The sequence below is a fragment of the Panthera pardus genome, unplaced genomic scaffold, assembly GCF_024362965.1.
Source record: "Panthera pardus isolate Hobbes unplaced genomic scaffold, ASM2436296v1 HiC_scaffold_1, whole genome shotgun sequence".
Lineage (NCBI taxonomy): Eukaryota > Metazoa > Chordata > Mammalia > Carnivora > Felidae > Panthera > Panthera pardus.
In genome coordinates this window covers 24,005,743-24,032,195 of record NW_026526654.1, presented here as the reverse complement: position 1 = coordinate 24,032,195, position 26,453 = coordinate 24,005,743, and the positions used below count along the sequence as shown (strand labels likewise).

The following is a 26,453-nucleotide window of genomic DNA, read 5'->3' as shown; positions in this document are numbered from 1 at the left end:
GAGCCCGGCCTGTGGTAAGAGTGAAAATTTTCATCTCCTTTAATCCTCTTTGAAAGTCCTCAGGGTTACAAGTAAGTCCTTAGTCTCAGACTCCTTTCTTCCCTCCTTGCAAGAATCTCCTCCCTCCCCTAGTTCCCTCCAGCCTCAAAGAGCTCCAGACGACCTGACCTCACCCCCTCTTTCTCATTCCCATTCCCATTGTCTGAGCACCAAGTGAGCCTGAGCTCCATCCTCAATCTCAGGCTTTCGGACTTTACCCGCTCTCACCTTCCAGCAAGAAAAATTGTGTGGTAGAGATTAGACTGTAAAGTTTGAGAGAGAAAAGGTGCAAATTCCATACAAGAGGCAATCTCTAATCCATTCTAATGTATCCTATTCAAAAAGGAGTGGTAGTATACGTACAGGAAACAAGTTATCAATAAACTACTTTTACCCAGAGCAAAGTGATGGTGCCTGCACATTTTCCTCCTTCCAATGTGGTCTGGCAGAAGTATTCAAGACCAGCCTGAAGATGATGAAACAGTCATAGATAAACATGCCACGGCCTCTCAGCAGCTCCCTTCAGCTGGATAATTCAGTCATGCAGGGACAGTCCTTGCCAGAGCAAGCTGAGGTTGTGAGTTCCTAGTTACCTATGAATACTTAGAGTCCTGTCCATTCCTTCAAAGCTAAGGATTAAACAGACAAAACAGAATACCTTAAGTATCCTGAAAACCAAATGGAGAAATGTAGAGCCTCTACCAAGAAATAATATGCTCAAGGTTTCTCATGTGGAGTGTTCTCTCCTACCAGGTAGCTAGTAGGGTGTTTTTTTAAAAAAATGAATCCACTAAAAGGAGAAGCAGTATGATTGGTCAGTCAAAGGAGAGACATTTCTAGAAATAATCTCCCATTGGCACTACCTCACCCCAAATTGGAACCCATCAACTATGATTCCCATCTTGGTAAGAATATTAGATTTCAGAAGTTATTACATATAAACTATAATTGCCATGAAAAAAGTCCCCCCCTCACCCAAGTCAATAGCTTTTAAATGTAGGCACTCAATTTTTCTAAGCCATTAAGGTTAAGATTTTCCATATGGAGGAAGAAATTGTTCAGAGTTCCTGTGCCTAGGCTGGGCTGGGAGCAAGAATGAACTGTAAGCAACACAAGGGATCTTAAAAGTTTGACAGAAATGGCCTAAAACTGTGGTAGCGGTCACATACTTGGTACATTTGTTAAAAATCAGAATCACATATTTAAAATGCATGAATTTTATGGTATAAATTATACCTTTATAAAGTTATTAAAAAAGAGAGACAATGTGTACATGTCTTAAAACTCCATTCGAAGCCTTGTAATAAAGTATTACTCTCATTTTCCCCCATAAATTCTTCCTTACTCATTACACCTTAGCCCCTCTGGTGCCAAATCTTTGTTCTATAACCTCTAAAAAATACTGCCATCTCCTCAGTTTCCCTATGTTTTTCATTATTTTGGTAAAATCATTTTATTCTTAAAAATACACATTTAGGAAATAGAACTAGAAGGCCCACTACATGAAACTCTCGTTACTCCGCAGAGCTTCACCTAAGAGTGAGGAGGGTGCTCTCCTTACTTCATTCATCTCTGCTCTTTCACAGTCCTAAGTGTGTTTGCATCCTAGGAAGGTGCGGGGACCATAGGTCATTTCACAGCTCGCTCCTGTGTACCTTACAAATGGAGGTAAAGGTGCTCTCATGCTGGTCAGCCCTGGGGGCAAGTTCTTGCACAAGCCAGTTTTGCCGGCGTCTCTTACCCTTTTTTCCCCTGATGAATTTAAGTATTTACGATGGTCAGATCGTTGTGTGTACTATGGGTATTAGATTTAAGAGATTAAAAATCCTGCTTAATTTCTCTTCTCATTCTTATAGCTCAAATCTAATCCAAGTGAAAATGAAGAAAAGGAAGCCCAGTTTCAACTTGTGAAATCTGATGAAATGCAGCGTTTGCGCTCACAAGCGCTTGATGCTTTTGAAAGCTCAGATTATACTGCTGCTATAACCTTCCTTGATAAGATTTTAGAGGTAAGTTTCTTAGACATTGCAGCTGGCAAGCCTGACACATGCTGTGTTTTACTCTGAGGCACATTCATGCACTTTGACATGTTATGTATCACAAGCAACCTAGAGGGGATATTATCACATTGGTCCTTGGGCTTTTAGCTCTTAAGTGAGAGATGGTGTTTATGTGGAACAAAATTTGGAACTGGAGTTTGCAGTAAATGTACTCGATGTGCTGTGGAATGGGAGTTACACATTTTTATACATTGCTTGCTTTACTGTTTTTGTTTGATTTTGCATTGGGGGGAGGCTGGAGAGAATTCTAGAAGTTAGATAAAGGGGGTGAAAGATGAAAGAACTGGTTGAAGAAAAAGGAAAAGTAATGTTTCAGGGGAAGAAGGTTTAGAGTGAGAAGTCTATAGGGAAGAAGCAGATGGAATGTTGACAAGCCCCAGAGGTCAAGACAAGAGCTCAGTCTATAGTTTCCTTGCCTCTGAAGGACTTAATGACAGATGGTTTCAGAAGGAAGTCTACTGAGGTATTCAAGTAGGAGCAATCCTAATTCTTGTTTATTTATCATTTTCATGGCACTTTGATGTACAATTGCATTTAATCATGGCAGGAAACTTAACATATGTAGAGTAGGTGCTTCTTTGATAATTTTATAGAGGAAATTGTGTGATACAGTCGAGTGGAATTCATGTTTTATTAAATTATTTTGTTTATGATTTGTTAAGGAAACATAAAGTTATAATTTTTATCTTCCAGGACTTAGATAACTATTTTTACCTACTTGATTAGCCAAGATATTTAATTTATGTACGTGTTGATTTTGGTATCTAAAATATGTGAAAAGTTGATATGACCTTAGAACAGCTCTAAGAAATGTGTAAAGATACTTCCACAGGCCCTATTGGTGACCTTTTGGGTTTAAATTAAAAAAAAAAACTCATGCATTTATAAACATTTTGACGAAGTGGAAATGGTGAAGCCTCCACCTTCTCACATTGTTCTCCTCTTTTCTTTGTTTTTGTGGCATGAGAATTTAATTTCAAGGAGATAACATTTTACAAAAGAGAGTTCTATTTAGTTATTAGTAGAATAGAAGTATTTTGCAGGTTTAGAACCTAGATTTTATGATTTGGAACTAGAAATTAGAATTGTTGATTAAGTACAAAAACCTGACTAAAGAATATTCTTTTCAAAATCAGATGTGCTTCACTGGGAGCAGCCTTCTAATAGTAATGCCATGTATTCTTATTTTCAGAGTTTTAAAATTATATAATTGAAGGAAGTAGGAAAGGGGCCTTGTTAGCGTATACATCCCTTCCCCCATTAGAATTGAAGATATCCTTGGAGAAATTATTTTGTCGCATCTGAATTGTATCGGCCTTTTTAATACCTTACAATATAGAAATCACAGTAATTGAAGATGGTTTCATGTTGATAAGTGTCAGCAAACTACGCGGGATGAAGTATGGGTGTGCATAGTTTACTGCTTCTTAAAGTCTAGTTCTCTTGTTTCTCAAGGTTTGTGTTTGGGATGCAGAACTACGGGAACTTCGAGCTGAATGTTTCATAAAAGAGGGGGAACCTAGGAAAGCGATAAGTGACTTAAAAGCTGCATCAAAGTTGAAGAATGATAATACTGAGGCTTTTTATAAAATCAGCACACTGTACTATCAACTAGGAGACCATGAACTGTCCCTCAGGTCAGCTCTAGTGACATACACATCTCGTCCTCATCCTCTTTTCACTGTTGGCAGTAAGATAATAATCCCGTTTTTAAAGACTTTAATTTTAAATTAAAACTGTGGTTAAGGTTGTTTTTATATTCTTTATTTGTATATTTTGTATTTTCCCTAAGTTATTCTATTTCCACATAGTTTATTTTCATGAGCTATGCTTATTAAAATAGAGGTATATTTGCAGAAAGAAAATAGGGTGTTTAATGTATAATTCTACTTAAGTTATTATAATTTGAGTTAATACGTGTGTGTGGCACAATGCCACATGTAAAAGTATATGGTCAGTTGTTAAGTCAGTGTGTTTTGTTTAATCGTCACAAGCAAAAAATACCTTTAATGTGATTTCTGTATTGTGGAAAACCAGTCATTAATTATTTTGACTTGGAGTATTTTCCTGTTTTTAAATACATGAGCAGTGAAGTTCGTGAATGTCTTAAACTGGACCAGGATCATAAAAGGTGTTTTGCACACTATAAACAAGTAAAGAAACTTAATAAGCTAATTGAGTCAGCTGAAGAGCTCATCAGAGACGGCAGGTAAGAATGTGCTTGTCTGCAGTCTACAGCCTCCCTTCTCTGGCTTTTCTGGGCACAAAAGAACAGTTGAACTGCTTGCTCTTTTACTCATCAGCCATTGAGGATAGACTGTCCTAGATAGCCCTGGGCCTTGGCAAAACTACTGCAGCTCTACTTAATATTATTATTTTTTAAATATTTATTTATTTTTGGGATACAGAGAAAGAGAGAGTGCGAGTAGAGGAGGAACAGAGAGAGAGGGGGACCCAGAATCTGTAGCAGGCTGCAGGTTCTGAGCTGTCAACACAGAGCCTGACGTGGGGCTCGAACTCACGAAGCGTGAGTTCTGTTGGATGCTCAACTGACTGAGCCACCCAGGTGCCCCTGTACTTATTTTTAATAAGGCAGGATATAAGTAATAGTAACTGCATAATATTCTTACCAGCAGACTTATTTATATTTCACCAGATATTTATTGAGTATCTCCTGTGTCAGGCACTGACAATGTACTAAGGGGTGCAGAGATGAATATGACATGGTTTTTGGTGTTAAGAAGCTTAAAGATTCGTGTGGGAGACGGACATTTAAACTGATTGTTAAAAGATAATGTGGGATCTAGAGTGATAGAGATGTATACAGAGTATATAGAGACTTCCTTGTGGTATAAGATTCTCAGTTAAGTCCTTTTGTTAGAGCACCTGAAAAATATTGTACCACTTCTTTGTGGCCTCCATGGTTCCTGATGAGAAACCCATGGTCATTCTGATTGTTTTTCCCTAAAATAACATATTTTCCTCTGACTGCTTTCAAAATTTGTTTTCTTTGTTTTTAGTATTCAGAAGTTTAATTATGGTGTATCTTGGTGTGGATTTCTTTGTTTTTATCCTATTTGGAATTTATTTAGCTTCTAGAATATGTAGGTTTGTGTCTTGTCAAACTTGGGAAGTTTCAGCCATTACTTCTTTTTAAAGATTGCTTATATTTTAAATATTTATTTATTTTTGAGAGAGAGACAGAGAGCGTGCAAGTGGGGGAGGGGCAGAGAGAGAGAGGGAGACACAGGATCTGAAGCAGGCTCCGGGCTCCGAGCTGTCTTTAGCGCAGAGCCGGATGTGGGGCTTGAACCCATGAACCATGAGCTCACGACCTGAGCTGAAATCAAGAGTTTGATATTAACTGACTGAGCCACCCAGGTGCCCCTTAGCCATTATGTCTTGAAGTATTTTTTTAGCTTTACCCTCTATCTCTAGTTTTTGTCTTAGATTCTGATTGACATAAATGTTAGCTCTTTTGTTTCAGCCCCACGGGTCCCTGAGGCTCTGTTCATTTTTCTCCATTCCTTTTCTTTCTGATCAGATTTCGTATTTTTTTTTATCATTCCAATTCACTGATTCTTTTCTCTGTCCCTCCATTCTACTGTTGAGCACGTTCAGTGAACTTTTTATTTGGGTTTTTCTAGTTTTCAGTTCTGATAACCAAACGTTATTCTTGTATCTCTTCTGTTTCTTTGCCAAGGCCGTCTATTGCTTTCATTTCTTTAAGCATGTTTGTCACTGCTGCTATTGCCAAGGCTACTTTAAGATCTTTGTCAGATAATTGGTTTTGGAATTTATTGTCTTTTCTCGTTCAGTTTGAGATCTTACTGTCTGTTGGTATGATGAGTGGTTTCTGATTGAAACCTGGACACTTTCATTTTATAAGACTGTTTTTTAATTTAAATCTGTTTTGCCTGGCTTTTTTCAGACATTGTTCCAGCAAAGCAGGGGCGGGTATCACTTTGTTGCTGTCTGGGAGGTAGAAGTTTTCCCCGTTGGCATTTGTTGATGGCTGAGGTGTGGGGTTTCTCACTACTGCTTGGAGCAGGTGGAGGTTGGGGGATATTTACTTCCAGCCATGGATGAAAGTCCTAGCTTCCCACTTGGCCTTCTCTGACACCACCATGGTGGGGGTGTGGGCACACCTCGTCATAGCCTCTCCACTTGACCTGTTGGCATTGGGAGGGAGCCTTATTTTTTCTTCTGTGGCGTTTGGCTGGAGTGGAGCTGTTATTGTCATAAATTTTCTGTCTTGTCAGGCTGCCCTTTGCAGGTCCTGTGGCTTGAGAGAGCAGGCTCTTGCTGGGTTTTGGATTTTTTGTCTGCACCCATTGGCATTTCTGGGTTGCTGGTCTCTTCAGCTCCAAGTCTGCAGTATATGAAACAAACAAAAAAACCCGGGAAGCTTTCCCATATTGTGTTTCCCTCAGGCCGCATGTCCTGGGCTGGTCTGCCGCCTCCTCTCCCCTTGCTGAGTTTTTTCATATGTTGACAAATACGTAATGTGTAGGGGTATTTAATTGTACCTAGTTGGCGGAACTGGGGAAAGTACATTCACTCCACTTTCCCAGAAGCTACCTTTTTTTTTAAGTGAGGTTCAGTATTTCTAACTGAACTTTTTGTTTTGATCTAATCATCATTTCATATGTAGTTGTAAAAAGGAAAGCAAGGTTTTGCATGCTCTGTACGGCTTCCTACAACTGTTGTACTATCTTGGAAAACTATACAACACTATCCCAGCTAGGATTTTGACATCAATAACTTCTGTTTTAAGTGTTCTGCTGAAATCTGTGTTTTAATACATCAGCATTTAAATGTGAAGATTGTAATGCATTTTGGGAAAAATGTGCCACAGTGGCATATAAATATATTGTTTAGTGTGCCATTACTGAGGAAAGTAACTTCGTGTATAACATGGCTAATATTTTTCACCAGTTTAGAAAAAAGGCTGAAATAGCTTTTATTGTTCTCAGAAAGCTAGTAAGTTGGGAATTTAAGCAGGTTCTTTTTGCAGGGAACCACATTGTACTTAGTTGTGAATATTGACATTCATTGTATAAAATGACATGTAGATAATGGGCTTTGTTATTTCATGAAGGTGTGTAGGGACCAAGAAATAAACCTGATCTCTATTTTGCTGAAAAATGCCATGTGTAAGTCAGACTTTAACAAGATGTTTTACTCCGTTTCAAAATCATGAGCATTATTCTGTAAAGAAATTCATCATTTTGTTTGATTGGTATTCACAGGTATGCTTTGATTTGTACATAGACATTTTCTGTGGTCATGTGTTTTATTTCCCAGCTTTTGACTGGTAGTAAGGTAAAAGTCGTGTTTGAAGGCATGTACTCATTTAGGTGAATTGATTAAGCAACGATTAGTGAAGAGTAGAGGGCTCTTTCTTTAACCCCTGAGATAGAATTTCATTGTTACTCATCATGATTTGCTCATTAATAGATACACAGATGCGACCAGCAAATATGAGTCTGTCATGAAAACAGAGCCGAGTGTTGCTGAATATACAATTCGCTCAAAAGAAAGAATTTGCCACTGCTTTTCTAAGGTAACAGTTGATCCATTCGCAGAAGTGTGAAAACTTAATATATGGCAAAACAGCCATAAATCCTTTTCTCACATTTACTTATAGGATGAGAAGCCTGTTGAAGCTATTCGAGTGTGTTCTGAAGTTTTACAGATGGAGCCTGACAATGTGAATGCCCTGAAAGATCGAGCAGAGGCCTATTTAATAGAAGAAATGTATGATGAAGGTTAGTCTTCAAGGAATTTGATTTGCAGTATCTAAATGTTGATGTATATGAAATTAGCACATGTTTAACATCCTTTTGTTGAAAACAAGTTTACCAGAGTTGCTGGAAGTGTTGATGACTTTAGGAAGATGGCATTGAGTTTGAAAATTAGTCTTCCTTAGTGGAACTAGTACACCATATGAGGAGAGATTTCTGCTGTTGAAACCAGTTCAGGGGGATATAAAAATAAAAATTTTAGCCTTTTTTTTGTTGTAGACAAGTTAGAATAGATAAATAGCAAAATAAAAATTTAAATGATAGATTTCGTATCATCCAGAGATAAATGCCGTTCATTTGGGATTTATATCTTTCATACTTTTTCTGTGCATATATATTAGTCTATGTTTTATGCATATATATGTGCGTGTATGTATGTATAGATATTCTATGCATGTGTACAGTATACATATTATACTATGCATATATTCTATATATATACATTCTATGCATGTGTACGGTATACATATTATATCTACAACATATACATGTCATATATGTCCTACATATAAATGATCTTTTTTTAAATTTTTTTTTTTTTAAGTTTATTCTGAGAGAGAGAGAGAACACGAGTGGGGGACGAGCAGAGAGAGAGAAAGAGAGAGAATTCCAAGCAGACTCCGTGCTGTCAGCGCAGAGCCCGATGGGGGCTCAGTGCCATAAGCTGTGAGACTGTGACCTCAGCAGAAATCTGGAGTCGGTGGCTTAACCGACTGAGCCACCCAGACGCCCCTAAAATGATCTTCTGTGACCAAAAGCAGATTAGTAACATTAGGGTAGTTGCTTATCCTTCTTTGTTCAAGTTGAAGTAACAGAGTTTCCTGTTAGATGTTTTAAGGACCTTGAATAAGGGCAGTGTCCTATTTTCAGAAGATAACTAAAGTATATGGTAATATACATTAAAAAAAGGAATCCCTGGGGCGCCTGGGTGGCACAGTCGGTTAAGCGTCCGACTTCAGCCAGGTCACGATCTCGCGGTCCGTGACTTCGAGCCCCGCGTCAGGCTCTGGGCTGATGGCTCGGAGCCTGGAGCCTGTTTCCGATTCTGTGTCTCCCTCTCTCTCTGCCCCTCCCCCGTTCATGCTCTGTCTCTCTCTGTCCCAAAAATAAAAAATAAAAAACGTTGAAAAAAAAAAAAAAAAAAAGGAATCCTTTCATATTTATTGTTTTGTGGCTTTTTTTATGTGACCGTATGCCATGAACATTTAAATAAGATGGTTTTTAAAAGAAGTGAGCCTTATAGCCCTTATTGCAAAGTTTTCATTTCAATCAGGTAAAGCATTTTAAATTGAGAATGGTAAGAGTATTTTTCTGGTGAAACTTGGGTTGTGGTATTCTTCCCCCCCCCCCCCCCCCATTAAGTGCTGAATATTTACTTAATAAAAAAGCATGCAACTATTAATATGTATTACATTTAATGTCATGTTAAAGTAATTATGATATGGTAAGCGGTAACCCTGGTTAATACTTTAAACATACTGAGAATGTATCTGTAACAATGATAGATTACATAGGTTTGTGGCACTCATTTTCTTTTAAGACAAACTGATCATTTGTTTTCTGCTTTTCACAATTTGAAAAGAATCTTGCTCCTAAGTGGTTTCCTATGAGTGCTGACAATTCTAGTTACTGCTATTTGTGGGACATTTTATAGTATAGTCCTTGAGGTTTGGTTGGGGCTTGGAATGTACATAATCCAAATGATCTTCAAGAAGATCCTATTAGCATCCTTGTTCTTTTCACTTTTGAGCTACTGTGTCTTCTCAGTGAGATTGGCCATACTGTAGGATTCTGCATTCCCGTTAGTGTTTGGAACTCTTCATCAAAGGGACTTTTGTCATTTGTATTTAAACCCTCAGCTCTAATTGTGAAATTAGAGAAGCCACAGAAGAATATGAAAAGCGCTGTTAAAAAAATGGTTAAATCTTGTAGGCTACTAAATATAATTTGAAGATGCTTTTGTAACTTGAAAGCTAAACTGACTTGCTTTTTAGGGAAACTTGACAGCTTAATTCTTAAAAAGATGCTTCACACTAATTTAATAGAATAGATCTGTCTTCAGAGTCTGTTTTTTCTTTTAAAATTTCTTTAAATAGGAGTCTATTGGGGTGCCTGGGTGGCTCAGTCACTTAAGCGTCTAACTTCGGCTCACGTCATGATCTCATGGTTTTGAGCCCTGCATTGGGCTCTGTGCTTACAGCTCACAGCCTGGAGCCTGCTCCCGATTCTGTGTCTCCCTCTCTTTCTGCTTCTCCCCTGCTTTCTCTCTCTCTCTCAAAAATAAACAGACATTAAAAAAATAAATAGGAATTTATTCTTTGTCTTTGTTGGTGGGTTTGGATTATACACTGGGAATCTTTCTGAATTAAGGTTTTCAAGTAAAATGGCTGTTTGAGGCACAAATATGGCAGTTAAGCAACCTCATGGAGAGACTGAGAATGGATTTCTAGGCCTCTCAATTTGGGGGGAGGTGCCAAGGACACCTGTATAACTAAAACTGAAGGCTATTACTTATTGAATTGAAGGTTTAGTAAATGATGAGATGAGTAAGTAATCTTACTTACCTAGGCTAAATAATATTTTGAAATCCTGAGTTAAAATATGAGGGCTTTCCATGTTCTGTTTACTGGCTTAGCCTTTATTTAAATAAGCAATTAAAAATGATGGTAGGAATGTAGTGAATAGAGAAAAACAAAGTTTTAGGTTAGTGAATAATGGAACATGGAGACTTATTAATTTGGAGATTCTGGCAGAGTTATCAGGAAAGATATTAGGGGATTCCACTCATGAGAAAGTAAGTAAGATTGTTGTTTGAGGATGCCTGTGAGATCATGAAAAATGAAGGAGGCTCTTCAGATAGATGAGTAATTAAAAAATTTTTTTTAATGTTTTTTATTTATTTTTTGAGAGACCGAGTGTGAGCAGGGGAAGGGCAGAGAGAGAGGAGGACAGAGGATCCAAAGCAGGCTCCATGCTGACAGGCTGACAGCAGCAAGCCCAATGCAGGGCTCGAACTCACCAACCATGAGATCACAACCTGAGTCCAAGTTGGAAACTCAATTGACTGTGTCATCCAGGCGCTCCGAGTAATTCTTTTCATAGCTTTTCAGAGGAACAAACTGACATTGAAGCGATACTAAACAGTTAGCAAAGTTCCTTTGAATATAGGGATGATTCAAGTGCCATCCTTATGAGATAAGGAGTTAAACTGGCTAGAACTTAAGCTACATGACAACCTGTGTCTTTCTTTCATTAACTGATCCATCTCGGCTACTTGTGCCTGGCACATAGCAGGCACTCCTATGTTTGCTGAATGAATGAAGGTAGGTAGTTTATCAATAAGTTCATAGTGGAAGGAGTATGGGATTTAGAATTAGTCCTATATTTGAGTCTGTGTCATTTATTTTATTTTTTGTTTTTACTTGTAGGAAAATTAACATAACAAAATTGGCCATCTTAGCCATTTTTTTTTAAGTTTTATGACTGGTGCTCATCACCACAAGTGCACTCCTTAATCCCATCACCTATTTCACCCATCCCTCACCCACTTCCTTCTGGTGACCATCACTTTGTTCTCTATAGTTAAGAGTCTGAGGGGCACCTGGATGGTTCAGTTGGTAGAGCATGACTCCTAATATCAGGATCATGAATTTGAGCCCCATGTTGGGTATAGAGATTACTTAAAAAAAAAAAGTCTATTTCTGGATTTGTCTCGTTTCCTTTTTTCCCTTTGCTCATTATTTTTTTTTTTTTTTTTTTTTTTTGTGTGTTTCTTATATTCCACATGTGACTAAGATCATATGGTATTTGTCTTTCTCTGGCTGACTTAGTTCACTTAGCATTATGCTCTAGCTCTATCCATGTCATTGCATATGGCAGTATTTCATCCTTTGTTATGGATGAATAATATTCTGTTGTAGATATATACCACATCTTTACCCATTCATCTATTGACACACACTTGGACTACTTCCATATCCTGGCTATTGTAAATAACGCTGCTATAAATATAGGAATGCATGTGTCCCTTTGAATTAGTGTTTTTGTATTCTTTGGGTAAATACCCAGTAGTACGATTACTGGGTCATAGGGTAGTTCTATTTTTAACTTTCTGAGGAACTTCCATACTGTTTTCCAGAATGGGTGTACCAGTTTGCATTCCCACCAACAGTGCAAGAAGGTTCCCCTTTCTCTGTGTCCTCGCCAACATCTGTTCTGTCTTGTGTTGTTGATTTTGGCCATTCTGACAGGTGTGAGGTGGTATCTCATTATAGTTTTGATTTGCATTTTTCTGATGATAAGTGATGATGAGCATCTTTTCATGTGTCCATTGGCCATCTGTATGTCTTCTTTGGAGAAATGTCTGTTCATGTCTTCTGCCCGTTTTAATTTTTTTTTAAATGTTAATTATGAGTTTTAATGCATCAAATAATATGATAAAATAAAAAAATGTAGGTGAAAAGAAACATAACATAACATATAGAAATTTTTAGCATCAATTTTTCATGAAAAACCAAGTGGTCAAAAAATAAACAACACTATATAGAGGATTTGAGAAGTATACCAGGACTGTAAATTTTGAATTCTATAGTATGCAAGTAGAGACTAACTCTTTTCATAGTCCCTCTGGACATTTGTTAAAATTAATCCTAAAATAACACTCAAAGAAAAATTCCATAAACTTTAAAAATAAGGGATAATATTCTAATTTTGTGCATTCAACAGATTTTTTTTCAATTAATTAAAACATATATTTGTCACAAAACTTAAAATAATAAACATGAAGCTGTATCTTTAAAAATTACTGATAATGGTTTCATATTGATGGGAGTAATGACATCTTTTGATATCTTTCATGAGGTGTCTATATGCAACTTGGCAAAAAGCTTAGGTTCTAGGTTAAGTTTAATACCTGGTCGGTTTATTTCCTGAGATTTGACTTTTGTCAATTTTTAGAATACAGATTCACTGTAATGAGTCAGGATGGTGGCAAGTGCTGGGGGCTCTGTTAGATGGAAATGATGGACAGAGCTTACTGGTGACTGCATTCAGATGGTAACCCAACCAGCATGTCCACATATGGTGCCATGGAGAAGGATTCCTACTCCAATCTGGCTTCATTCAGTCCTGGAAACTCATTCTTTATGTTCTACAAGCATCTGCATATGGTGTGAAAATATGCTCAATAACATGCCATTGATTTTATTCTTGAGCAAATGAAGAACCATCAACGGTAGCAAAAGAGCCAAGCTTCACAATTAGTTGTTTGCACATGTGTCCCTTATTCTTTTTTAAAAAATTAATTATTTAAATTTACATTCAAGTTAGTTAGCATATAGTGCAATAATGATTTCAGGAGTAGATTCCAGTGATTCATCCTCTATGTATAACACCCACTGCTCATCCCATGAAGGGTCTTCCTTAATGCCCCTTACCCTTTTAGCCCATCCCCCCACCCACAACCTCTCCAGCACCCTCAGTTTGTTCTCTGTATATAAGAATCTCTTATCCTTTGTCCGCCTCTTTGTTTTTATATTGTTTTTGCTTCCCTTCCCTTATGTTCATCTGTTTTGTATCTTATATTCCTCATGAGTGATGTCATATGATATTTGTCTTTCTCTGACTAATTTCGCTTAGCATAATACCCTCTAGTTCCATCCACGTAGTTGAAAATGGCAAGATTTTCTTTTTGAATGCTGAATAGTACTCTATTGTATATATACACCACATCTTCTTTATCCATTCATCCGTCAATGGACGTTTGGGCTCTTTCCATACTTTGGCTATTATTAATAGTGCTGCTATAAACATTGGGGTGCATATGCCCCTTTGAAACAGCATACCTGTATCCCTTGGATAAATACCTAGCAGTGCAATTGCTGGGTTGTAGGGTAGTTCTATTTTTAATTTTTTGAGGAACCTCCATACTGTTTTCCAGAGTGGCTGCACCAGTTTGTATTTCCATCAGCAGTGCAAAAGAGATCATCTTTTTCTGCATCCTCGCCAACATCTGTTGTTGCTTGAGTTGTTAATGTTAGCCATTCTGACAGGTGTGAGGTGGTATTTCATTGTGGTTTTGATTTGTATTTCCCTGATGATGAGTGATGTTGAGCATCTTTTCATGTATCTGTTAGCCATCTGGATGTCTTCTTTGGAAAAGTGTCTATTCATGTCTTTTGCCCATTTCTTCACTGGATTATGTTTTTTGGATGTTGAGTTTGAAAAGTTATTTATAGATTTCGAATACTAACCCTTTATCTGATATGTCATTTGTGTATATCTTCTCCCATTCTGTTGGTTGCCTTCAGTTTTGCTGAATGTTTCCTTTGCTGTGCAGAAGCTTTTTATTTTGATGAGGTCCCAATAGTTCATTTTTGCTTTTGTTTCTCTTGCCTCCGGTGACGTGTTGAGTAAGAAGTTACTGCGGCCAAGATCAAAGAGGTTTTTGCCTGCTTTCTCCTCGAGGGTTTTGATGGCTTCCTGTCTTACATTGAGGTCTTTCATCCATTTTGAGTTTATTTTTAAGTATGGTGTAAGAAAGTGGTCCAGGTTCATTTTTCTGCATGTCGCTGTGCAGTTTTCCCAGCACCACTTGTTGAAGAGACTGTCTTTAATCCATTGGATATTCTTTTCCGCTTTGTCAAGGATTGGTTGGCCATACATTTGTGGGTCCATTTCTGGATTCTCTATTCTGTTCCATTGATCTGAGTGTCTGTTTTTGTGCCAGTACCATACTGTCTTGATGATTACAGCTTTGTAATACATCTTGAAGTCTGGGATTGTGATGCATCCAGCTTTGGTTTTCTTTTTCAGGTTTGCTTTGGCTATTTGGGATCTTTTCTGGTTCCATACAAATTTTAGGATTGTTTGTTCTAGCTCTGTGAAGAATGCTGGTGTTATTTTGATAGGGATTTCATTGAATATGTAGATTGCTTTGGGTAGTATTGATATTTTAACAATAATATTTGTTCTTCCAATCCATGAGCATGGAATATTTTTCCTTTTTTTGTGTGTGTCTTCTTCAGTTTCTTTCATAAGCTTTCTATAGTTGTCAGTGTATGGATTTTTACCTGTTTGGTTAGGTTTATTCCTAGGTTATGGTTTTTGGTGCAGTTGTAAATGGGATCAATTGCTTGATTTCTGTTTCTGTTGCTACATTGTTGCTGTATAGGAATGCAGCTGATTTCTGTGCATTGATTTTATATCCTGAGACTTGGCTGAATTCATGGATCAGTTCTAGCAGTTTTTTGGTGGAATCTTTAGGGTTTTCCATATAGAGTATCATGGTGTCTGCGAAGACTGAAAGTTTGACCCTCTCCTTGCTGACTTGGATGTCATTTTTTCCTTTGTGTTGTCTGACTTATGAGACTAGGGCTTCCAATACTGTGTTGAGTAACAGTGGTGAGAGTGGGCATCCCTGTTGTGTTCCCGGCCTTAGGAGAAAAGTTTCCCCATTGAGGATGATATTAGCAGTTGGTCTTTCATATATGGCTTTTATGATCTTGAGATATGATCCTTCTATCCCTACTTTCTTGAGGGTTTTTTTTTTTTAATCAAGAAAGGATGCTGTATTTTGTTAAATGCTTTCTCTGACTCTATTGAGAGGTTCATGTGGTTCTTTTTCTTTCTTTTATTGATGTGATGTATCACACTGATTGAGTTGCAGATATTGAACCAACCCTATATCCCAGGTATAAATCCCACTTGGTTGTGGTGAATAATTCTTTTAATGTATTGTTGGATCCAGTTGGTTAGTATCTTGTTGAGGAATTTTGCATCCATGTTCATTAGGGAAATTGGTCTGTAGTTCTTTTCAGTGGGGTCCTTGTCTGGTTTGGAATCACGGTAATGCTGGCTTCATAGAATGAGTTTGGAAGTTTTCCTTCCATTTCTATTTTTGGAACAGCTTCAAAAGAATAGATATTAACTCCTCTTTAAATGTTTGGTAGAATTCCCCTAGAAAGCCATCCAGCCCTGGACTCTTGTTTTTTGGGAGATTTTCGATTACTGGTTAGGGGTCTGTTCAAATTTTCTATTTCTTTCAGTTTTGGTAGTTTATATGTTTCTAGGAATTTTTCCGTTTCTTCCAGCTTGCCCAATTTATTGGCATATAATTGCTGATAATATTCTCTTATTTTTGTTTGTATTTCCACAGTGTTGGTTGTGATCTTTCCTCTTTCATTCTTGATTTTATTTATTTGGGTCCTTTCCCTTTTCTTTTTGATCAAACTGGCTAGGAGTTTATAAATTTTGTTAATTATTTCAAAGAACCAGCTCCTGGTTTCATTGATCTGTTCTTTTTGTTGTTGTTTTTGTTCTTTTTTTTTTTTTTTTTTTTTGCTGTTCTTTTTCCAACTCTTTAACGTGAAAGGTTAGGTTGTGTATCTGAGACCTTTCTTCCTTCTTTAGGAAGGCCTGGATTGCTATATACTTCCCTCATATGACCACTTTTGCTGCATTCCAGAGGTTTTGGACTGTGGTGTTACCATTTTCATTGGCTTCCATGTACTTTTTAATTTCCTCTTTTACTTCTTGGTTAGCCCATTTATTCTTTAGTAGGATGTTCTTTAGTCTCCAAGTATTTATTGTCTTTCCAAATTTTTTCCTGTGGTTGATTTCGAGTTTCATAGTGTTGTGGTCTGAAAATATGCATGGTATGATCTCAATCTTTTTGTACTTCTTGAGGGCTGATTTGTGTCCTAGTATGTGATCGGCTCTGGAGAATGTTCCATGTGTACTCTAGAAGAGTGTGTATTCTGCTTTAGGATGAAATGTTCTGAATATCCATCTGGTCCAGTGTGTTGTTCAAAGCCATTGTTTCCTTGTTGATTTTCTGTTACATGATCTGTCCATTGTTGTAAGTGGGGTGTTGAAGTTCCCTACTATTGTGGTATTACTATCCATGAGTTTCTGTATGTTTGTTATTAATTGACTTATGTATTTGGGTGCTCCACGTTTGGAGCATAAATGTTTACAATTGTTAAGTCTTCTTGGTGGATAGACCCCTTAATTATGATACATTTCCCTTCTTCATCTCTTATTACAGTCTTTATTTTAAAAAATCTAGTTGTTTGATGTAAGTATGGATACTCTGGCTTTCTTTTGGTGACTATTAGCAGGATATGGTTCTCCATCCCCTTTTGTTCAATCTGAGGGTGTCCTTAGGTGTAAAATGGGTCTCTTGTAAACAGCATGTAGATGGATCTTATTTTCTTATCCATTCTGTTACCCTGTGTCTTTTGATTGGGGCATTTAGTCCATTGACATTTAGAGTGAGTACTTAAAGATACAAATTTATTGCCATAATGTTGCCTGTAGAGTTGGAGTTTCTGGTTGTGTTCTCTGGTCCTTTCTAGTCTTTATTGCTTTTGGACTTTTTGTTTTTGTTTTTGTTTCTGTTTTTTTTTTATCTTTTCTCACAGAGTCCACCTTAAAATTTCAGGGCTGGTTTAGTGGTCATGAACTCCACTAGTTTTTGTTTGTCTGGGAAACTTTTTATCTTTCCTTCTATTTTGAGTGACAACTTTGTTGGATAAGGAATTCTTGGCTGCATATTTTTCTAATTCAGCACATTGAATATATCCTGCCTCTCCTTTCTAGCCTGCCATGTTTCTGTGGATGGGTCTGCTGCAAACCTGATCTGTCTTCCCTCATAGGTTAAGGGCTTTTTTTCCCTTGCTGCTTTCATGATTCTTTCCTTGCCTGAATATTTTGTGAATTTGACTATGATAGTCCCTGCTGATGGTCAGTTTTTGTTGAGTCTAATGGGAGTTTTCTGTGCTTCCTGGATTTTGATGTCTGTGTCGTTCCTTGGTTAGGAAAGTTTTCCACTATGATTTGCTCACATAAACCTTCTACCCCTTTTTCTCTCTCTTCATCTTATGGGACCCCTATGATTCGGATGTTATTCCTTTTTAATGAGTCACTGAGTTTTCTAATTCTTAAATCGTGTGCTTTTTGCCTTAGTGTCCCTCTTGTCTTCTGCTTTATCAGTTTGTCCATAACTTTGTCCTCTGTATTGCTGAATTCCTGCTCTGCTTCATCCATCTTTGCCACTGTGGCACCTATTTGAGATTGTATCTCAGTTATGGCATTTTAAAATTTTGACCTGACTGGATTTTACTTCTTTTATTTCTGAAAAAAGGAATTCTATGCTTGTTTCCACCCCAGCTAGTATTTTTATTATCGTGATTCTAAATTCTGGTTCAGACATCATGCTTGTATCTGTGTTAAGTCCCTGGCTGTCATTTCTTCCTGTTCTTTCTTTTGGGGTGAATTCCTTTGTGTTGTCGTTTTGAAGGAAGGAAAATAATTAGTAATGTAAAAAAATTAAAATTAAAAAATTGAAAACAACACACAAAAAAATCAAATAAAGGATGCTAGATCCTATGTGTGTTTTCATCTGGTTGTTTTAAGAACCTTGATAGAATAGAGAAAAAAGGGAAAGAAGAAAAAAAAAGGAAAACATTTGAAAATATAAAAAATGAATACAATAAAATAGAATGAAATGATGAAAATAAAGTAGAATTTAAAAAATTTACAAAAATACAGTAGAAAAATTAAATATTTTTTATAAAACAAAATAAAAATAGATTTATCTTTCTGTATTCAAGAATAAGAAAAGGAAAAGGGAAAATAAATTGGATACATGGACCAGTGAACAGAATGAAATACAATTGAAATTATATCCAGTTTCCGCTAGAAGTCAAACTACGAAGCACTTTAGAGTCCATAAACTAAGCAGGCGGAGAGACTTGTGTTCCTCTAGAGCAGTTAGCCCAGTTGGACAGGGCTTGGTGTAACACTTTGTTTTCCACTAGATGGTGCTGCTTAATTACTAGGGTGGATCGTTGTGGCGTGTGTAGACATGTATGCCTCTGGGGGAGGGTCTTACTGAGCAATGGCTGGGTGCCGGCCCACCCCCAGGAACGTTGGGGCGACTGCGCTGCTGCAGATGCCCCAAGACTGCAACTGGGTTTTGGCCCACCCCAGAAAAAACCCAGAAAAAGTTCACGTGATCGTGTAGCAGCAGGGTTTCAGGGATTATGGTAAATCACAACACGCATCTGGCACCAGATTTCACCCTTAATGTCCTTCTTCCAACACCAGTGAACGTGGCTGTTGTCCAGGGTCTGCTGGGACCTTTGCCTGTGGCGAGGCTGCACAGCCTCTACCCAGTGTCCTCCCAGCAGGGGAACCACCTCTCCCCCGTGGCCCAAGGACCTCTCAGACCTCATTCTCTCTCCTGGGGATTCGTCCTTCCCACCAGAGCTCTGCCAGATATTGAGCTGCAGGGTTTCAGACTCTGCACTCCCTATAGAGTCAATGTTATTTAAACCCTCTCCTTTCTCCCTTTCTTGTTCAGTCACTTGTGGGTATTTCCACTTTTTCTCTTTCTCCTCAGCTGCTCTCAGGGGAAGTGCTTTTCCTGTACTCTCCTCCCTGTCTCTGTCCTCTCGACACAAACAAAAATAGCTCCTTACCCTCCATGGCTTCTCCCTCCCCCAGTTAACCTCTCTGCACTACGTACTTGCTGAGTTCTGTGGTTCACATTGTGCAGATTGCTGTGTTAATCCTCAATTCAGTGTTCTAGGTGTACAAGATGTTTTGGTGTTGATCTTAGCTGCATTTCAGGGACAAGAGAGGCAAGAAAAAACCTTCCATGCTGCTCTGCCATCCTGGCCCCTTGTCCATTTTTAAATTGGATGATTTGTTTTTTGGGTGTTGAGTTTTACAAGTTCTTTATATACCCTCTATTAGATATGTCATTAACAGATATCGTCTCCAATTTTGTAGGTTGCCTTTTAGTTTTGTTGATTGTTTCCTTTTGCTGTGCAGAAGCTTTTTATTTTTTAATATTTTAATGTTTATTTAAAAATTTTTTAAATGTTTATTTTTGAGAGAGACAGAGCATGAGTGGGGAGGGGCAGAGAGAGAGAGGGAGACACAGAATCCGAAGCAGGCTCCAGACTCTGAGCTGTCAGTATAGAGCCTGACGCTGGGCTTGAACCCACGAACTGTGAAATCATGACCTGAGCCAATGTCAGACGCTTAACCGACTGAGCCACCGAGGAGCCCCAATGTTTGTTTATTTTTGAGAGACACAGAGACAGAACACAAGTGGGGGAGGGGCAGAGAGAGATGGAGACAGAATCTGAAGCAGACTCTAGGCTCTGAGTTGTCAGCACAGAGCCTGATGTGGGGTCGATCTCACAAACTGTGAGGTCATGACTTGAGCCAAAGTCCAGAGTCGGACGCTTAACCAACTGAGCCACCCCGGTACCCCTGAATGTTATTATGTTTGTGTCACTACATCTGATGGAGTCATGAGTTCCCTGGGTCTATTCTCATTTTGCATAATTCTTTTTACTCTCTTTTGTGTTCAACTAGATCTCTTTCCGTTCTTGTCTTCTAGGTCATTAGTTCATTCCTCTGCTTCTTCCAGCCTGCTGTTCATTTCATCAAGTGTGTTTCTCATTTAATTTATTGAGCCCTTTATCTCTGCTATGTTATTCTTTATCTCTGTTGTTTCACTCATGTTCTCCACTCTTTTCCCAAGTCCAGTGATTATCCTTAAAGTCTCCCTCCACCAGGCATGTTACTTGTATCCGTTTTGCTTTAGATCTCTGGCAATGGCCTTGTCCTATTCTTTCATTTGGGACTAATTCTTCTATCTTGTCATTGTGTCTAAGTCTCTGTGCCTGCTTCTGTGTGCTAGGAAAGGCAACTATCTCCTGTTCTTGAGGGTGATGGCTTTATGAAGAAGAGGTCCCGTAGTGCTCTGTAGTGTCCCCTGTTCCCCAAGGCCTGGCTCTTCCAGGAGCGTCTCCAGTGTGTACTGCGTGTGCTCTGCTCTTGTGCCCCTGCTGCTTTATCCTTCAGGCTAGTCATCTCCAGAGCCTTTCTTTGCCTGTTGTGGACATTGCTTGATCCCTGGCCTGAACGTGGTGAGTTCTAACTAGTTGTGCTCTGGTCGGCTTGTGAAATGTGACGTGTTGTCGCTGCCGCTGGAACTGAGGCCTTGGAAAACTCCTGGATGGGGAGATGAGGTGTCAGAAGGGGTTTGGGCTTGTCTGGGGGAGGGTGCCAGTCACACTGGGACTGAAGTGGGCCTGACTGGGAAGGGCAGTTCTTCTGGTGCGTGGGGGGAAGGGGAGCTTGGTGTAAGCAAGTTAGGTAGTGAGCGTCCGGGCTCTGTGCTTATGCTCAGGGGCAGGGCAGGGAAATGGTGCTGACCGGTTCCTTTGTTCCCAGAGGGGGCCTATGTTTGAATGCTGTTTCTTGGGGACACACTCTGAAATGAGCAGCTAACCTCCCACTGTGTGCCCCTGGTGCTCTTCCAGTTGCTGTTTCCATGCTGTATGTCCGCGGGCTCTTTGCCCAGCCTTTTCTCCAAGAGCGGTACAATGTGCTCTAAGTTCTCCCAGAGCCAATCACGCTGACCCTAAAATTCCAGTCTGTAAGCCCCGCTGGTTGTAAGAACCTGCAAAATTCGGGTCCTATCACTTTCCTAGCCAATTGCTATGGTGATTTATTTTCCCTGTGTGCTCCTCTGTGTGGTACTCTGTCTCTTGCCCTTCTCTATGACTCCAGCACTGTCCCCACCACAGTGGCCACAATCTGTTTTTCTCCCAAAGAGTGTCTTTGCACTTCCTGCCTCTTTTGAGGTGGCCTCTTCTCCACTCTTAGTTGTGGAGTTTGTTTTTCCTGTCTTCAGATGGATTTTGGGGGTATTGAGGATGACTTCATAGTTATGTAGTTGTATTTGTGGGATGAGGCAAGCCTAGGGTTCTCTTACTCCTGCTGTCTCCAGCATCTTTAGCTGTTTTTAAGGTACGAGTACGTTCACATTGTTGTGCAACCACACGAAATGACAGGACAGTTTGTGGCCTCAGCTGGAAAACTCCAAAGATAGTGGTTGGAGTTATCTGAAGCCTTATCTAGTCACGTGGCTTGAGGTTGATGCTGGCTGTTGGCAGAGGCCTTAGCTGGGGCTGGTGGCTAGAGCACCTGCCTGTACCTTCTGCATGTGGCCTGGGCTTCCTCACAGCGTGCTGGCTAGGTGCCAGGGCAAGTATTCTGTAACCCCAAGCCAAAGACTTTCCTACACTGGGGACCTCGTTCTTACCCATGGTGTTTCTCCACCTTCTCTACCATCAGATGGGGAGAGGATCACTGGCAGAAGCCACAGTTCCAGGTCATGTTGTTACCCTCACCCCAAAGACCAGGAAAGCCCCAACTCCAAGAGACCTCTCAGACTCCAGAATACTCCTCCTATGTTTTTTGGTACATTGTTTCCATTATATTCATTTTCAGGACAGTTGTTTGGACCTTGCATTGACTTCTCTCTATAAACAGTTGTATGGGATGCCTAGCTTCTAGGTCCAATCTGTGACTGCTGCATTAACTCCATTTGACACAGGTGTTCTGGCATTACTATGGATATCCAAAATTCTAAGAAAAGGAGCCGAGTAGTACTTTTTCTAGATAAAGAGCTGGTCTGGGCAGAATTGTAAAATAGATAAAGTTTGTCTTTGATGTCCTGTGTACAGATTCTTGTGTCCTCTTGCTTATCCTATCTCATGACACTCTCTAGGCTCACCATCTTCCACAAAAATATTCTGTGTTCAAGATTTATACCACCTCCTTGCTTCAGTGCTCTTATGCCCCCCAGTACAGTAGTATTTGAGGAACAGTGGCTAATTTTAGGATATTTACATAAAACACGGATAGATTTCTATTCCTCATGATATAAGCAAGTGCCTGTGCCACCACTTACATGTTAGGCAGTGTTGGGGGCAGGTATAGAGCTACAGGGCTCATCCTGAGTCAGGAAGGACTGAGAGTGGATCATATTTGTCATGGCTGCTGCTTTTTTTTGAGGTCATTGGCCAGATTCCCTGGCTCCTAATATATGGGGAGAAGGAAGGGAAGAGATTGGTTGTATTTAAGATCATACCTAAAGTTAGCTTTGTAAGTTGAAAGCTGCTTGTATACAGTTGACCCTTGAACAACATGGGTTTGAACTGCATGGGTTCACTTACATGTACATTTATTTTGATAAATACAGTACAGTAGTGTAAATGTATTTTTTCTTTCCTAGGATTTAAATTTTGTTCTTTAGCTTACCTTATTGTAACAATACAACGTATAATATATATACAAAATCTGTGTTAATCCACTGTTCATGTTATGGGTGAGGCTTCCGGTCAGCACTGGCTACTATTAGTTAAGTTTTTGGGGAATCAACAACTATATACAGATTTTCTTTTGTGTAGGGGGGGTCAGTGCCCTAACCCTGACAATGTTCACGGGTCATCTGTTCTGATGATGCTAGTCATATAACTATGGGCCCACGTAGTCAGAATCTTGAAAGCAGGTATTTTTGAACCTTCCACGTCTTGAAATAGGTGCATCTCCCTTAGCTTCACCTAAGGAGTTAGAAGAAGGTTGTTAGCCTAGAAAATGGCTTAGTCCTTTGCAAAGACAACTAGTGTAAGATGCTGTATATGTGGATTGCTTACGTCCTTTGGTTATAAATTCATGAACTGTATGTCTGGCCTCCATTTTTATTTACATACAGACTGCTTAGCCATAGCCCCTTCTTTTCTTTTTAAAAGTGCATGGTTTCAGGGGCGCCTGGCTGGCTCATTTGGTAGAGCCTCCAACTCTTGCTTTTAGGGTCATGAGTTTGAGCCCCACGTTGGGTATAGAGATTACTGAAAAAAATAAAAGTGCATGGTTACAGGGGAGACTACGAAGCTCCCTGCTCTGTGGGGATTAGCACATTTACCAATCAGCTTAGATTTAGCACATTTGCATATCATATATTACTGGGCAAAACATGGTACCACTTGTATCTTGGCAACACTGGGACTTCCTCTAGGAAATACCAAGGAATCCATGAGCTTAATAGGAGATGGAGAAATGGAAATATTTACAGTAGTTCAGCAGCATTATGCGGCAGAAAAAGATACGTTACAAGCTAATTTCCAAATGATCAAAAGCTTAAAGTATTGGAAAAAATATTAAGGAAAAAAATTGGGACAGACACCAGGTGTGGGAGATGGTAGCTGGAACAGAAGTCCAGGGGCAGGAGAATGATAGGGTCCTTTGCTTTTCCAGTGGTGACAGGCACATCTGACTGGACAGAGGGGAAGTTTGGATAGGGGGAAGAAAGACATTTGATAGGTTTTTGTGTGACCTCAAATATTGAAGTGACTTCTTTAAGAGAAATAAAAACAAACCCAAGTATTTATCATGTTACAATAGAGACAGACTAAGTACATGGAACAAGGCCTATATTTATGTCTGTCTACTCCAGGGCTTAAATACAGTTGGTGAGATCTCCTGACTATTGATAGAGAAATTATAGTGCAGGATTTAGAATTTCATAGTCTGACAAACTGAAATTCTCTCTTTGTATTTTACTGTTGACACTATCTCTTTTCCAACTGAAAAATTCAACACCTATGTATAGAGCACATTGATATATAGCTTCAGTTAGTGTGCAGGCCATGTTATGTCCATGTTACGGACTTCCTAGAGGAAGTCCCAGTGTACAGAATTAAACCTCTACACTATTTAAATCAGCCTAAAATGTAATGGTTAAGCTTGCCTTCAGTCTAATGTTGGAATGCAGTCTACTGTAGGAAGTAGTTACATGCATGGAGTTTGACTTTAATAATATCAGAAATAGCTCACTGTTTTCTTACATGATGACGCTATATTATAAGAGTTCTTGGATAAGGTCGTTGTCTTAAGAATGAGTATGTAGAAAACAAGGTGGTAGAAAATTTATGATTTCCATTGTCTTTATTAGGACAGCCTCAAAGCAGGGAAACATTCCCCCTTACATGTGATTATGAGAAATTTCAAATACAGAGAGAAGTAGAAAGAATTTTACAGTAAGCACTCATGTCCTCACTATCTAGATTCTGAAGTTAATATTTTATTATGTTTTGTCATATTTAATCTGCCTATCCCTCTATTTTTCTGTCAGTTCATCTTTTTTAGATGCATTTCCAAACAATGTAGACTTTAGTTTACTTTTCCCCAAATACTTCAACTGGCATATCATTAACTAGAATTTGTTTACTGTTTTCCTTTTTATTCCTTATTGAGGGAGAGTAGTTTTAGATACAATGAAATGCACAAATCTTAGGGATACCAATCCTGAGTTCTGAAACCCATGTCATCTATTAAAAAGAAAATTATTTGTGACACTTGTTAAAGACCTTAAGGAAGGCTTTATTCTTGTGAAGGGGAGTGGCTAATCACCATAGGTGTAGGGACCACTACTGCGGTGTGGGGTCTTGCAGTGAGTGGGAGACTGGGTTCAACTCTGACACCAACAAGGACAAGTGGGGATTTATAACCAAGGAGCATCGTGGGGGTCACTGGATGGAAAATTACCAAGAGGAAACATCATGGAAAGGGGGGATTCTTGCTAGATGGACTCAACTGGATTCTTGCTGATGGCAGGCCAGGGTAGGGAATGAGAAAATTGATCAGATACAAATTCAGATTTGGTCAGATACCAAAATCAGGGAGATGTTAGCTAAACTGACTTAGCAGGATTTTTGCTCAAACTGGATTCTATAACAACCAAGAGGAAAACCCAAGATCAGGCCCTTAGAAAGAGGTCTCAGAGGAGCCTGACTAAAATTTTGGTTAAAGAGAGTGTCAAACGCAAACTCCTATCAAGATGCAGAACATTATATTTTCCTCTTGTCCCTTACCAATCAGTCCCGATCCACTGCTCAGGCAGCCCTTGTCCTGATTTTCCTCATTTAGTTTTTTCAATTCTAGATCTTCATATTAATAGAACCATATCGTATATCCTCTTTTTTTTAATGTTTATTTTTGAGAGAGTGTGCATGAGCGCAAGCGGGCAGAGAGGGAGACACAGAATCTGAAGCAGGCTCCAGGCTCTGAGCTGTCAGCACAGAGCCCAACGTGGGGCTTGAATTCACAAACCATGAGATCATGACCTGAGTAGAAGTCGGATGCTTAACCCACTGAGCCACCTAGGCGCCCCTCTTTAACTTCTAATACTGATAGTTTTGTAATTCTTTTTTTCCTTCTTAATATAGCTTGAGTTTGGCCAAATTTATTGGTCTTTTAAAGGCAACAACTTTAGGGATTTATTGATGTTTTCTATGATTTTCCTTTATTTCATTGATTTCTTCTTTGTTTCCTTCCTTTGACTTATTTTGGGTTTACTTTGTGCTTTTCTGGCTTTTTGTGGTTGAATTGCCACTGATTTTAGGTCTCTCTCTCTTTCTTTTTTCCTTCAGTATAAGCATTTAAATTTTTAATGTTTTTATTTATTTTTGAGACAGAGAGACAGCGCATGAGTAGGGGAGGAGCAGAAAGAGAGGGAGACACAGAATCCAAAGCAGGCTCCAGGCTCTGAGCTGTCAGCACAGAGCCTGACGTGGGGCTCAAACTCACGGACTGTGAGATCATGGCCTGAGCCAAAGTCAGATGCCCAACCGACTGAGCCACCCAGGCGCCCTTCAATATAAGCATTTAAAGCTGTACG

At 39.0% G+C, this 26,453-nt stretch overlaps 1 protein-coding gene across 1 annotated transcript in view; it reads left to right on the top strand.

Moving 5' to 3' along the window:
* DNAJC3 (DnaJ heat shock protein family (Hsp40) member C3) overlaps nucleotides 1–26,453 on the top strand; it is an 89,298-nt gene that overhangs the window by 49,774 nt on the left and 13,071 nt on the right. Inside the window, exons 5-9 of the mRNA XM_019444065.2 lie at nucleotides 1,896–2,048; nucleotides 3,555–3,736; nucleotides 4,189–4,308; nucleotides 7,560–7,665; nucleotides 7,750–7,870. Coding sequence (XP_019299610.1) covers nucleotides 1,896–2,048; nucleotides 3,555–3,736; nucleotides 4,189–4,308; nucleotides 7,560–7,665; nucleotides 7,750–7,870 — 682 coding nt within the window. The remainder of the gene's footprint in view (nucleotides 1–1,895; nucleotides 2,049–3,554; nucleotides 3,737–4,188; nucleotides 4,309–7,559; nucleotides 7,666–7,749; nucleotides 7,871–26,453) is intronic.